This window comes from Mixophyes fleayi, chromosome 5, assembly GCF_038048845.1.
Source record: "Mixophyes fleayi isolate aMixFle1 chromosome 5, aMixFle1.hap1, whole genome shotgun sequence".
In the NCBI taxonomy this organism is placed as follows: Eukaryota; Metazoa; Chordata; class Amphibia; order Anura; family Limnodynastidae; genus Mixophyes; species Mixophyes fleayi.
This window is the reverse complement of record NC_134406.1, coordinates 113,109,972-113,125,661: the sequence shown is the minus strand read 5'-3', so window position 1 is coordinate 113,125,661 and position 15,690 is coordinate 113,109,972. Positions and strand designations below refer to the sequence as shown.

Here is a 15,690-nt window from a genome sequence, read left to right as displayed (position 1 = left end):
TTTTGGAAACAAAAAAACAACCTGCGCCTACAGGAGACTTAGAAGGGCGGATGAACCCTTTCTTCAGGTTTTCTTTTACGTATAACTCCATGGCCCGAGTTTCAGGAAGGGATAGAGAATATAAACGCCCTTTGGGCAACTTAGAACCGGGTACCAATTCAATAGCGCAGTCGTATTCCCGGTGTGGTGGAAGTGAATCAGCTTTCTTCTTGCAAAAAACATCACTGAAGTCCTGGTAGGGTACCGGCAACAATTCTGGACTAGGCTGTATAACTCTAAGAGGCAGGGTCAAGCAGGACGTAGAGCACCCGGGACTCCAACGGACAATCTCCCCTATTTTCCAATCAATAAGGGGGTTATGACTGCGAAGCCAGGGATACCCCAATATCAAAGGAGCAGAGGGACAAGTGATAAGATAGAAGGAGAGCTCCTCCGTATGGAGGACTCCTACAGACAACCGAACCATTGGAGTCCTAGCGAGAATCCTTCCCCCAGGCAAGGGGTTACCATCCAAACCACATGTGGTGATGCTTGATCCTAACTTGATATGTGGAATATCAAGCGTCTGAGCCAAATGTATATCCAGGAAATTACCAGCCGCACCACTGTCAAGAAAAGCTTTCAGGTCCATGGATCTCTCATTTAAAGTTAGACGTCCAGGGACTAATAAAGAATTTTCTGAAGAGGTAATCTGAAGACCCAAGCGCACCTCTTCACCTGTACTTAGGCTTTGGAGTTTCCCGGCTTGTTGGGAGATGAACAAACTAAGTGGCCTGGTTGACCACAATACATACACAAGCCTAGTGAGCATCTTCTGGAGCGTTCCTCCAGAGGCAAACGGTAAACGCCCAACTGCATGGGTTCAGAGGAATCGGGCAAAGTGTTATCGAGGTTAGCGAAAACGTCCATAGGAGCAGAGGACTCCCGTTCAGCCTTCCTCTCTCTGATCCAACGATCAATTTTTATAACAAGTTGCATCAAGTTCTCCAGCGTGTCGGATATCGGATACTGGACCAAAGAATCCTTAATCTGCTCAGTAAGTCCTAAGCAAAATTGACTTTGCAATGCTGGATCGTTCCAGGCGCTATCAGTGGACCATCGTCGAAATTCCGCACAATACTCTTCCGCTGAGCGACGTCCTTGCCTTAGTGTACGGAGATGACACTCAGCTGAGGCTACCCTATCCGGGTCATCATACAATAGCCCCAGAGCTTGGAAAAAGGCATCCACTGACTGCAAGGCTGGACTTATGGAAGGCAAGGAGAAGGCCCAAGACTGAGGGTCACCCTGGAGTAAAGAGATGATGATCCCTACCCTTTGTTGTTCGGAACCAGAGGAACGTGGTTTCAGAAAAAAGTACAACTTGCAGCTCTCTTTGAAATTATGGAAGGCTGGCCTGCTTCCAGAGAATCGGTCAGGCAAATTCATCTTAGGCTCCGGTGTGTCACCAGCGGGAACTTGCTGGAGCTGCAGGTCTCTAGAAGCCCCTTCTTGGACTACCAGACGCTGGGATAAATTCTGCACCACTTGGGAAATCGCCTGTATCTGGTTGGCCAGAATCTGGGCTGGGGACAGATTCGACTCCTCACCGTCCATGGCCGTATGATACCAATCTTCCTTGGCCGGTTATAATGTTAGGAACTCCCAAGTCCGTATAGTGAAACTCGGGAACTACTCTGAAGGCCAGGTGTTCGCTGGAGCCCCTAGTGGTGGGGACAGACTGGGCTGCGGGCAGACCGAGGATCGAGTAACGTATACTGACTTAAAGGAGTTCCCAGAAGTGGAGTGATTGGCGGACTGTAGTTAAGAAGAATCCTAGGTCAAAGGGTCACAAGCACAGATGCAATATCCAAAGACAAGCGAAGGGTCAAACACACAGGCAGAGAAGCAAAATCCGAAGTCCAGGCAAAAGGTCGAGGTCAGAAGAGAAGGGTCACAGGTCCAATAACAAGCAGGGGTCAAAACACGGATAGTCAAATCCAAGGTAGCAGGAACCAAAACAGATAGCACAAGCAGGCAGCAGGACTGAGGACAAAACGCTATAACCGGCAGTGAGGCTGCAGACCTCACTGCCTTAAATACACAGAGGGACCAATCAGGGCTTGCCCCTGAAGTATACACACTTGCAGGCTAATGCCTGCTAATTCAGCCCACAGGCTGAATCCAATAAATAATCTATAGAATGCGCATGCGCGCCCGGCTCTTTATACCGCCGGGACGCCGCGCTGAAGGAGCGTCTGACCGTTGCCTTAGCAACGGTCGGGTGCTGGGCGGAAGTGACGGCAGGGACGCTAGAGGACCCAGGAAGCGAGCCGCGGCGGCTCGTAACAAGAACAATGATTTGGTGCTCTGGTTTCCTCCCACGCTCCAAAAACATACTGGTAGGTTATTTGGCTGCTAACAAACTGACCCTAGTCTCTTTCTCTCTGTCTGTCTGTGTGTATGTATGTTAGGGAATTTAGACTGTAGGCTCCAATGGGGCAGATACTGATGTGAATGAGTTCTCTCTGTACAGCGCTGCGAAATCAGTGGCGCTATATAAATAAATGGTGATGATGATAATTTCAAGCACCACTCTCCTTTTAAAGCTTCCAGTCTGTTAGTCTAACTCAATAAGCATAACAGAGTGTTCTCCAGCCTTGTCCTCATTAACACTCTCACCAGTGTTAATGAGAGAATCACTGACCTGACCTGATGTCAGCTGGTCCTTTTGTGGCAGGGCTGAAATGCAGTGGAAATGTTTTTGGGAAAAAGTTTATTGTCATGGCAAAGAAGGACTTTGAAATTAATTGCAGTTCATCTGATCACTCTTCATGACATTCTGGAGTATATGTAAATTGCCATCATAAAAACTGAGACTGCAGACTTTAAATTTTAAATAAAGTGTTTAAAAAAAAAAAAAGTCCAGCAACAATTAAACAAATTTTATATCCATTATCAACTTCACATTTTGGTCAAATGTATGGTGTGAACAATACATATTTATGTAAAAAGGTGTAAATCTGAAAAGGGTTGAGTATTAAAACTATTGGGTTTTTATTTGTATAACATTCTCATGCCAAAGGTACATCAGACTTACCTGCCAACTGTCCCGATTTTGGAGTAACATTCCGATTTACGGGCTGCAAATGGGGCCAGGCTTAACAGGAAAGTGGATGGAGTTTTATCAAAATATGTATATTGAATTTGGGTGGCTCTGGAACAGGGCTTATTTTGTCCTACTTTCGGAATTCTTCATATTGAAATAGAGGAAAGCAATAATGAGAAAGCAGCACTAGACAAAGAAGAAACAAACCCCCAGTGAATATTAGAACATATACTGAAGAGCTTAAGGGCAATAAAATATCATCATTATTATTATTATTATTTTTTATTTATAGGGCGCCACTAGGTCTCCGCAGCGCCGTACAGGGACAAACGAATTACAATACAAGGTTAGACAGCACAGTACAGTAAACAGTAAGCACAGTAACTCAGTAAGCTCAATGTACAGCTAGAGAGGGTGAGGGAAGGGAGAGGGAAGATCCGCATACGACGGAGCCAAACAGGGAGGGCGCGGAAGACAGGGAGACCCCCAGAGGGGGGAGGTGGGAGCGGGAGGGGATGGGGGCTAGAGGGTCCTCGAGGAGGAGGGCTAAATAGCTGGAGAGCAGAGTTAGAAGTGGTGGAAACAGGAGGAGAGATGGCCCTGCTCAGAGGAGCGTACAATCTAAGGGATTGAAACAATTTATATAGAAAATATTGCCGCTGCATCTGAGTGATATGGTGTAATTAGAGCTGCCCTCAGAAATCTTAGTGTCCCCAACAACCTAACAACTAGGACCTCCTACATTGTGTGTTTTAATTCTCCAGTAACCTCCAAAAAATGCCTTATTTTTGGTAATCTATATTTTCTATAACGCAACAATCCCTGACTCATGTACTATAGTAATTGTAGCACAATTTTACTGTTATAATAATAATTATTATTATAGTATTTATATAGTACCAGACTCTGCACTGCTTTACAGTTTGGAATAAACACAGACTAGCTAGTAATACATTAAACTCGGTATTAACAAACCGATAAAGATAAAGCTCTATTTGCAAGCTTACAATCTATGAGGAAACAGATTGCATATTTGTTCAACCAGACTGCAATGAGAAAAAAGTCTTTAGTGGGGCTATATGATCCAGTCGCACAGCAATGTTGGTTTAAGTAGGCCATTTCAGTATAGAAAGAGAATAAATGTAAGTTTGCATAAACTGCATAGAGAGGTAGTAATTGAGAAGAACAACTGGGGAGATTAGGAAGGTGATTTGAAAAGCTTATCTAAAGAGGTGTACTTTTTAAAGAATGCTTGTAGGCTAGGAGAAAGTCTTGTTGTACAAGGGACAGAATTCCACAGAATGGATGAAACCAGAAAAAGTGATGTAACTGGGAATGAAAGCTATTAATATGTGGGTATGAAAGTTGCAGATCTTGGGCAGAGCTGAGGGATCAAGCAGTGGTAATCGGTTTCCCGATGCTTGGGATACCGACAGCCACTATTCTAACAAAAAAAGATTTGTTAAAAAACAACATGATGACAATATACACTTACCTTCACAGCGAAAGCGTGCATTTCTGAAGACTCTGGTATGTGACACATGGTAATTCCGAAGGTGCTGCATGCCGGCGCTGGATTGTGACGTCACCGAACACATTTAAAGTAGAGATGAGCGCACTCGGATTTCTGAAATCCAAGCCCACCCGAACGTTGCCGATCCGAGTCGGATCCGAGACAGATCCGGGTATTGGCGCCAAATTCAAATCTGAAACTGAGGCTCTGACTCATAATCCTGTTGTCGGATCTCGCGATACTCGGATCCTATAAATTCCCCGCTAGTCGCCGCCATCTTCACTCGGGCATTGATCAGGGTAGAGGGAGGGTGTGTTAGGTGGTCCTCTGTCCTGCTATATCTCGTGCTGTTCAGTGCTGTGCTGTGCTGTGCTGTGCTGTGCTCAGTCCAGTGGTGCTGTGTCCTGTGCTCTGTCCTGCTGAGTTCAGTAGTGCTGCTGGGTCCTGTGCTGTGTCCTGTTCAGTCCAGTGGTGCTGTGTCCTGTGCTCTGTGCTTCTAAGGGCATAGTTATTTCCCCATTATTCCCAAGTTTTTAAAAAATAAAAAAAAAGTTATAAAAAAAATTAAAATAAAAAATTAAAAAAATAAATAATTATAACCAAATTTGCAAAACCAATCCAGCAGTATAAATCCATTGGTACTGCAATATTACCAAGTTCACACATTCTGCAGTATCTTGTGCTACATATAATGGAGACCAAAAATTTGGAGGATAAAGTAGGGAGAGATCAAGACCCACTTCCTCCTAATGCTGAAGCTGCTGCCACTAGTCATGACATAGATGATGAAATGCCATTAACGTCGTCTTCCAAGCCCGATGCCCAATCTCGTAGTACAGGGCATGTAAAATCCAAAAAGCCCAAGTTAAGAAAAAGTAGCAAAAAGAGAAACTTAAAATCATCTGCGGAGAAACGTAAAGTTGCCAATATGCCATTTACGACACGGAGTGGCAAGGAACGGCTTAGGCCCTGGCCCGTGTTCGTGACTAGTGGTTCAGCTTCACCAACGGATCTTAGCCCTCCTCCTCCTCCTCCCCCCTACAAAAAATTGAAGAGAGTTATGCTGTCAGCAACAAAAAAAACAGCAAACAACTCTGCCTTCTAAAGAGAAATTATCACAAATCCCCAAGGCGAGTCCAAAGGTGTTGGTGGTTGGCAAGCCTGACCTTCCCATCACTGTACGGGAAGAGGTGAGTCGGGAGGAGCCTATTGATGACATAGCTGGCGCTGTGGAGGAATTTAATGATGAGGATGGTGATGTGGTTATTGTAAATCAGGCACCAGGGGGGAAAACAGCTGATGTCCATGGGATGAAAAAGCCCATCGTCATGCCTGGTCAGAAGACCAAAAAATGCACCTCTTCGGTCTGGAGTTATTTTTATCCAAATCCAGACAACCAATGTATGGCCATATGTAGCTTATGTAAAGCTCAAATAAGCAGGGGTAAGGATCTTGCCCACCTAGGAACATCCTCCCTTATACGTCACCTGAATAACCTTCATAGTTCAGTGGTTAGTTCAGGAACTGGGGCTAGGACCCTCATCGGTACAGGGACACCTAAATCCCGTGGTCCAGTTGGATACACACCAGCAACACCCTCCTCGTCAACTTCCTCCACGATCTCCATCAGATTCAGTCCTGCAGCCCAAGTCAGCAGCCAGACTGAGTCCTCCTCAATACGGGATTCATCCGAGGAATCCTGCAGCGGTACGCCTACTACTGCCACTGCTGCTGTTGCTGCTGTTAGTCGGTCATCTTCCCAGAGGGGAAGTCGTAAGACCGCTAAGTCTTTCACAAAACAATTGACCGTCCAACACTCGTTTGCCATGACCACAAAATACGATAGTAGTCACCCTATTGCAAAGCGTATAACTGCGGCTGTAACTGCAATGTTGGTGTTAGACGTGCACCCGGTGTCCGCCATCAGTGGAGTGGGATTTAGAGGGTTGATGGAGGTATTGTGTCCCCGGTACCAAATCCCGTTGAGATTCCACTTCACTAGGCAGGCGATACCAAAAATGTACAGAGAAGTACGATCAAGTGTCCTCAGTGCTCTAAAAAATGCGGTTGTACCCACTGTCCACTTAACCACGGACATGTGGACAAGTGGTTCTGGGCAAAGAAGGACTATATGACTGTGACAGCAACCTGGGTAGATGCATCCCCTTCCGCAGCAACAGCTGCATCAGTAGCAGCATCTACAAAATGGCTGCTCGTGCAAAGGCAGGCAACATTGTGTATTACAGGCTTTAATAAGAGGCACAACGCTGACAACATATTAGAGAAACTGAGGGAAATTATCTCCCAGTGGCTTACCCCACTTAGACTCTCATGGGGATTTGTGGTGTCAGACAATGCCAGTAACATTGTGCGGGCATTAAATATGGGCAATTTCCAGCACGTCCCATGTTTTGCCCACACCATTAATTTGGTGGTGCAGCATTACCTCAAGAGTGACAGGGGTGTGCATGAGATGCTTGCGGTGGCGCGCAAAATTGCTGGACACTTTCGGCATTCAGCCAGTGCCTACCGCAGACTAGAGGCACATCAAAAAAGCATGAACCTGCCCTGCCATCACCTCAAACAAGAGGTTGTTACGCACTGGAACTCCACCCTCTATATGCTGCAGAGGATGGAGGAGCAGCAAAAGGCCATTCAGGCCTACACAGCCACCTACGACATAGGCAAAGGAGTGGGGATGCGCCTGAGTCAAGCCCAGTGGAGACTGATTTCCGTGTTGTGCAAGGTTCTGCAGCCATTTGAACTTGCCACACGAGAAGTCAGTTCCGACACTGCCAGCTTGAGTCAGGTGATTCCCCTGATCAGGCTGTTGCAGAAGCAGCTGGAGAAAGTGAGGGAGGAGCTGGTAAGCCATTGCGATTACACCAAGCATGTAGCTCTTGTGGATGTAGCCCTTCGTACGCTTTGCCAGGATCCGAGGGTGGTCACTCTTTTAAAGTCAGAGGAATACATTCTGGCCACCGTGCTCGATCCTCGGTTTAAAGCGTATGTTGTGTCTCTGTTTCTGCCGGACACAAGTCTACAGCGGTGCAAAGACCTGCTGGTCAGGAGATTGTCCTCTGAAGAGGACCGTGACATGCCAACAGCTCCACCCTCATTTTCTTCCACATCTATGGCTGCGAGGAAACAGCTCAGTTTTCCTAAAAGAGGCGCTGGCGGGGATGCTGATAACATCTGGTCCGGACTGAAGGACCTGCCAACCATTGCAGACATGTCTACTCTCGCTGCATTGGATGCTGTCACAATTGAAAAAATTGTGGAGGATTACTTTGCTGACACCATCCAAGTAGACATGTCAGACAGTCCATATTGTTACTGGCAGGAAAAAAAGGCAGTTTGGAAGCCCCTGTACAAACTGGCTCTATTTTACCTGAGTTGTCCCCTCTCCAGTGTGTACCCGGAAAGAGTTTTTAGTGCAGCAGGGAACCTGATCAGTGAGCGGCGAAGGAGGTTGCTTCCTCATAACGTTGAAAAAATGATGTTTATAAAAATGAATAATCAATTCCTCAATGAAGTACAGCACTGCCCTCCAGATAGTACAGAGGGACCTGTGGTTGTGGAGTCCAGCGGGGACGAATTGATAATGTGTGATGAGGAGGAAGTACACACTGTAGGGGGAGAGGAATCAGAGGTTGAGTATGAGGACGACATCTTGCCTCAGTAGAGCCTGTTTAGTCTGTACAGGGAGAGATGAATAGCTTTTTTGGTGTGGGGACCCAAACAAACCAATCATTTCAGCCAAAGTTGTTTGGTAGGCCCTGTCGCTGAAATGATTGGTTTGTTAAAGTGTGCATGTCCTATTTCAACAACATAAGGGTGGGTGTGAGGGCCCAAGGACAATTCCATCTTGGAACTTTTTTTTTTGCATTATATGACCAATCAACAGTCGTTTGCCATGTTCAAAAAGTAAAACCAAATTGAAACAAATTCAAGAAATTAAACCAAAAGTAAAATGCCCTGTCATAATTTAAAACAAGAGGTATTGACGTGCTCTTAAACTACTGTATTATTGTTTATATTTTATAAACACTACACTTGAAAGCTTGAGTCTTTCAATGAAAAAGTAACTCTCCTTTGCACGAATATTTGCAACAGGGACAATTTTAGGGTTAAGAAAGTCAACAAATAACACTTCGACGCTGTCTGTCTTTATAAACACTACACTTGGAAGTTGGAGGAGGTATTGTGGCCCCGGCACCAAATTTAGTACCGGGGCCACTCCACTGTGCAGTCCATATTTAGGTGTATCAGATATTAAACAACGGTGACAGTTGATGCCCAATTTTTTAATTATAATGTTGACGCTGTAAAAAATTGTGTTCCGGGCACACCACACTACGCAGTCCATATCCTTTTTTGGTGGAATTCGGACCCGTGGAGGGTTTTTTAATTATATTGTGGCCTCGGTACCAAATTGTGTACCGGGGCCACCACACTACGCAGTCAAGAAAGATAGATGCGTATAATAGATAAAGTACATTCAGTGTTGTGGGGCAAATTGAAAAATATTCAAAATGCACTGACATTATCAAAAACAAGAGGTTTCCACACGCTGAAACTCCAACATGTATATGATGGAGAGGATGGAGGAGCAGCCGTATGTGCAGTGTAATTCAGACCTGTTGAAGGTTTTCTATATATTTTTTATTGTGGTGCCCAGTGCCCACTACTCTACGCAGTCCAGATACTATTTTTGGGTTTAATTCAGACCTGTTGAAGGTTTTCTATATATTATATTGTGGTGGCCAGTGGCCAGTCCTCTACGCAGTCCAGATACTATTTTTGGGTGTAATTCAGAGCTGTTGAAGGTTTTCTATATATTTTATTGTGGTGCCCAGTGCCCACTACTCTACGCAGTCCAGATACTATTTTTGGGTGTAATTCAGACCTGTTGAAGGTTTTCTATATATTTTATTGTGGTGCCCAGTGCCCACTACTCTACGCAGCCCAGATACTATTTTTGGGTGTAATTCAGACCAGTTGATGGGTTTTTAATTATATTGTGGGGAACACTCCTCTACGCAGTCCAGAAAGATACCTCATTGCAACGTTTTGTACAAAAAAAAAAAAAAATATTGTGAGGTGTTAGGTGTTCAGAATAGCCTTTAAATTAGTGGAAATGATTGTTATTGAATGTTATTGAGGTTAATAATAGCGTAGGAGTGAAAATAAGCCCAAAAACTTGATTTTTACACTTTTTAGTTTTTTTTTCAAAAAAAATCCGAATCCAAAACCTTAAATCCGAACCAAAACCTTTCGGCAGGTGTTTTGCGAAACAAATCCGAACCCAAAACATCGCGAAAATCCGGATCCAAAACACAAAACACGAGACCTCAAAAGTCGCCGGTGCACATCCCTAATTTAAAGCGGTATGTTAATGTTAGGGTTCAACTTCCGATACTTACCTGACGTCACAATATAGCGCCGGGATGCAGCATCTTCAGAATTACCACGCGTCGCTATGAAGGTAAGTATATTGTCATCATGTCGTTATTTTAACAAATCGTTTTGTTTTTTTGTAGGAATAGTGTTTGTCGGTATCCCGAGCATCGAGATACCATACCCCACCCAGATCAAGTTGGGAGAAATATTGAGACAAATGAAGAGATGTATGTTGCTACAGTTTTGTTAATGGTATATAATATACATATAAGTATTTTACATCTTATTTGGTAAAGTGTAGGGACTGGCAGAAAAGAACAGTAGTAAAAAAATATTTGGCTAGGAAAGGTGGTCTAGCTGCTGAGTTCAAATAGGATTGTAAGGGTAAAAGTCTGCTTAAGGGAAAACCTGTCAATAGGCAATAGTCCTTGCGAAAGATTATGAGTGCACACAATAAAGTTTTTGCAGTGAACTGTGGTAGATATCACTAAGAAAACAAATATGGGTTATCTGGCACAATAAATCACATGCAGCCTTTAGCTTTAGTATAAAAATTGACCAGAAATGACACATCTGATATAAATAATGCACTTATGCAATATCAAACCAAATGAATGAAACATATAAATAGTCAGTGTCCATGACGCGAATGAAAAATAAAAAAAATTAATGTACTGATAGCTGGTGTCACAAACTCACCTACTCGCACTGCTGTCCTGCTGTTTCCCTCTGTCTCTGTGTTAGATAAGCACTTCCTGGTTTGGACGGTCACATGATTGTGGCTGGGAGGCAGCATATTCAAACCTGCAGTGTATATAAATACCACTCTGACACTCTAACAGAGTCAGAGCAACAGGTTTCCATACTCAGACTGACTCCCTGTTATGCTGTATTGCTGCTGACCTTGGTTTTCCTTGTGAATCCTTCTTGGAATGTGCTTCTGACTGTTAACCCCTTGTGCACCAGTCCTTGCTTGTTTTGATCTCTATTTCTTGGATCCTGATTTTGTATTGCACTATTGCCTGTGTACCGGATCCTGGCCTGTTATTGGACTTCCCTTTTGCATACTGTTTTTGTACCTCATTACCGCCAGTGTACCAGTTCTCGGCTAGCTGACCTGCTTTTGGACTTCCCTTTCACTCTGTTGTGTTACGCCCAGTGGCTGTTTACACTTTTAGGTTTGGTGGTACATTGAGGAGAAGTTTGACAAATTAATTTGATATTAACATTTTTAACTAATGTTATGTTGGTATCCATTTCAAAATATATATTCTTAAACAAACATTTATTTTTTTAGGGGCCGATATTCAGGCAGTTGATCCAAATCGGGGCTACACCTCTAGAGAATGGGCAAGATTTACAGGAAGATATGACACAGCCTATCTTATGCAGAGATTGCTGGACAAACCTTCCCCAGAACAATTCTGTGACCAATTTAAAATGGAATGGCCTAAAATGAAAGAACTCCTTACCAAGGCTGCAGAACCCAAGACATGTGCACAGAGATTATCCGAATGTATGAAATCAACATTTACGTTTAATTATTTTAATGAGCCTGAGGAAGATGGAGTCCTTGATCACATGGTTAAAATTACAACAAGCATGAACAGCCCATTTGTTGCTGTTAGTTGTAGAACAGTATGTCCAGACAGTCCTCCATGTGTTGGGAAACGTAGATACTGTGTGCAGGAGATTCTGATAAAACAGAAAGCCCCTGAAATTAAAGATTTTGACAAAAATCACAAGAAAACTTATGAAAAGTTTTTCCAGAACTCTCGTGTTACTGTAATTCCCAAAAAAAAGGAGAGGAGAGCTAGTCTTCAAACAAATCCATCACATAGGAGTAATGTAATGACCACTAGGAGAACAAGCCTTTTACCTCTAAATTTGGTTAGACGGAGCAGCGTGAGGCCAGGATATGTAATTCCAAAAGTTCGCATCAGTAAAGCTCCCATTCCTACATACTATCCTGATAAGGTAAAGAAACGCAGCAGAGATCCTAACAATATCTACTTACAGATACCAAAATGGCGTTACAAGGAACTAAAGGAAGAGAGGAAAAAAGCAGAAGAAAATATGCTTCGCAAACTTGAGGAAGCCGAAAAGCAGAGACAAAAACAAAATATTAAAAAACGAACTTTTACTTGATATTTTCAATGCATCTAAAGAAGTGTAAAACCCTGACTTTGAAAGCTTGTATAATATATTGATAAAAGAAAGGAATGTGGTTGACTTCCAACTGATAAACATATTAGCATTTTCAAAGGTGTCAACATTGTATAACAAATTAAATAAAAACAAAACATGGGCAAGTGTGCATAAACAGAGAGCATGTATAATGTAAATTCCAAATAGAGCTTAATCAATTAACTGATCAAATTGGAAGATATATATTTAATTAACCATCAACCATACTGCAGTTTGCCTAGAAATATCTTGAAGTGGCAGTATTGGGTATATCTTCAAATTGGCAATGCATACGAATAACATGAAGAATATTGGTCATACTTAGCAGTGGGCATAGAGATCCACAGGATATTGTAGCCATAGAAATACATACTGGGGAACATGAAATGTGGAGGTGAGTGGCATGCAAGCCCCAATAATCCCTCAGACATTGTGGAACCAAATATGTGACAATGTAAAATGGGTCAAGCATAACCTGCAATGGAATTATCTGGTCACCAAAAAAGTGAGTCCAGGGCCCAATCTAGAGGAATACCTTGCATGTGAGCGACCACTTGCTTAATAGATCATATGTACTGACACTGTGCCTTAATTACAGGCCCATCTCTCACAGCACCTTGCAATGGTTCTGGTGGGCCTTCATCATCAAGGACCAACATAATGACTTCACATTGACAACACAGATAGATTCCTTGTCTTGCAGACTTTTATTTCCTGGAAAAGGAAAGCAAATCATATATTGTGTATTATACACGCTGGTCTCCTTATCCTCTGTCTGAATACAAGCAATGTAGCTCTGCATTTGTACAATTCCAAGAACATTGAAACTTATAGAAAATACAGCCACCTTACACGACATACAATTTTTTATTAGAAAAAGGCAAATCCAGCATACATAGTGAAACAACAATTCTTAGAAAAATAAAACCTTTCCTCTAACGAGTGTTCAATAAATATTATAAGATTCTGTTTCTGTACAAATCTAGGATACTCCTAGCTATACTATCTGCCCACTTACACAAGTGATCATGTTATTGACATTTCTGCCATTTCAACTTTAACATGTCAAGCTAACTCTGCTAAAATAAGTTGTACCCAGTATATCTCACTGAAAACCATGTACTAGAATGTACATATACCCACAATACTTTTAAAATTAAAACTAAAACATATAACATTTAAAATACGGTGGTATTAATCATTGAGCATATTATATAATATAATGATTAATTAATTAATTCATATTTTACATTTTCAATTAATTTTCAATTAATTAATCTTTTAAATAATTTCTCAAACCTACTTAAACATTTATGTCTTATTATACACCCCTGATATACAACATTTTCTTAACCAACTTAACAAAAAATACAACCTATATAAGTATTTCATGCATAATTTGAGCACAAAGTTCTAAATAAAGAACCTAAATCTCAATTATTTGTTATTCCTTTTTTTTTCTCCTCCTTCTGAATTGCGATAATGTTTTATTCTATTTCTTTGGAATTATTAGGTATTAATGTACTACATTCTTGACCTTTTAATGCACACACACCTCCTATACTAGCTAAATTAACTCAGGAAAACTATTGACTATCAATTGTTGATGATTTCTCAGATCCATCAATTAGTCCTGGCATATCAAAAGTAAGTTTCATACTTGAACCATTACTAAGAGTCCAACAAACACTATTATCCTGCCATCTTACCATGAAATTACACATACTACATAAATTAACCCTTCCCTTGTTAAGCAAACATGTCCCACACTAGGGGGTATATTTACTAAATGGCGGGTTTGAAAAAGTAGATGTGTTGCCTATAGCAACCAATCAGATTCTAGTTATCATTTATTTAGTGCATTCTACAGAATGACAGCTAGAATCTGATTGGTTGCTATAGGCAACATCTCCACTTTTTCAAACCCGGAGTTTAGTATATCTAGCCCTTGGAGTTAACAAACATGTGCTTATTTTTATTCTGAAGTTTATCACTACAAATAGTTAACACTTTCCCTTTTATAGTATTTAAATACTCTTACTTACTATGTTACCTTTTACTTTATCTATTTCAGGAACATAAGGAATAGCTATCATAGGAAACCCTTCTATATGAATAGGAACGTGTGCACATACCCAACAATTTGTGGGAACAGGCTTATTTTCCTCAGTCCAGATACATCTTGAGTGTTGATGATATCCTCTTGAAGAAGTGAAATAGATCCATTAGATGAAGGATGGATAAAGTCTTGATCAGTTCATGTTTTAAAAACTGTGCGTGAAAAATATGATTACCAGGGTCCAAAACTGTCGTTGATCATATGAAGAATAGCCTGGGATGCATTTCATAGTGAATTTGTAAGTAGCGTTCATGATTTCACTTTTCATGGAACGTGTCAAACCTATACTGTAAAATAAACTACAATGTCAATACTTATCAGAAATATAATCAATTTATGCTGCTCTACATAAACAGTTTTAGGAATATTATCTTGTTTGTGTCCTATTCTATGCTAACATAAATCAGTCTGGCAAATCATGACAAGAATGACAAAACCCATGCGGCTGTATTCCTATAATTCTTAACCATAAGATGTCTCACTTTGTGAAATAAAACTCAATAATGTATTATCTCTTTTGAGATCTGGAAGTGTTTTTGCCATTTTTATAGCAGCAAAATCCTGTAGATAATTTACTTGCTTTTGCAACTCTGTAAACCACTGACCTTTTCTAGCAACTGCTATTAAAGAACTAGGCTACAACTCTATTGGTAGCTGAACAGGCATTAGTTCAAAATATATAAGTTGAGTATTTTTGCATACAGTATAGCAGGAAGTCAATCTTTCCATTTCTCTTGAATAATTGTATTCATTCTGCTCTTAAGTGTCCGATTCATATGCTTCACCGCTCCAACAGATTGAAAAAGTGATATATCTGTTGTATGCCTAATTAATCAAACAGGTGTTTTATAATCTGTACTATGAAATGAGAGCAATTATGAGACACTTTCTGCAAACAGGTTTACCTTTTAGAATTGTTTTTTTAAACAAATAAAACAAGTCTCTTGCATTTCATGACATAAGGCTCGAAGATTCAGGACCCATGTTTTTGATTTAAGAATTTCTAACAGTCCATCTGGACCTACATGACCAAAAATGGAACAATTAAATGCCATAACAAGAGGAACCATCTTCACTATAAATTGTGGATTGTTTTTACATTCAATTACAAAAGAACCATCTCCCATTGGGACATAGGTAAACCCTTCCAAGACTGAATGACTCTCTTTTTGTATTTGTTCCTGAGCTAAATCCACTAAAGGATCAGTGAAAACTTTCACAGATTTTCCTGTGAGTACCACAGGATGTGCAGCCATGTCCACATGGGCATTACCTATGACATCAGTATGGCTGTTTTTGTTTTTATGTGCTTTTAGCTTAAGAATTGACCAATATCTAGGTCTATCGTCCCCTCTGGTAAGCATGCTGCAGGGGTCTGTT

At 41.5% G+C, this 15,690-nt stretch overlaps 1 protein-coding gene across 2 annotated transcripts in view; it reads left to right on the top strand.

The window, feature by feature from the left end:
* Window positions 1-14,821, top strand: part of ANKRD33B (ankyrin repeat domain 33B) — a 186,912-nt gene extending 172,091 nt beyond the window's left edge. Inside the window, exons 4-5 of one of the 2 annotated variants that reach the window (XM_075212712.1) lie at window positions 11,302-11,981; window positions 14,266-14,821. In XM_075212712.1, coding sequence (XP_075068813.1) covers window positions 11,302-11,981; window positions 14,266-14,280 — 695 coding nt within the window. In that variant the 3' untranslated portion in view covers window positions 14,281-14,821. Of the gene's footprint in view, window positions 1-11,301 lie in introns of both variants that reach the window. The other variant, XM_075212711.1, reaches the window with a different exon arrangement.
* Window positions 14,822-15,690: the final 869 nt, after the last annotated feature.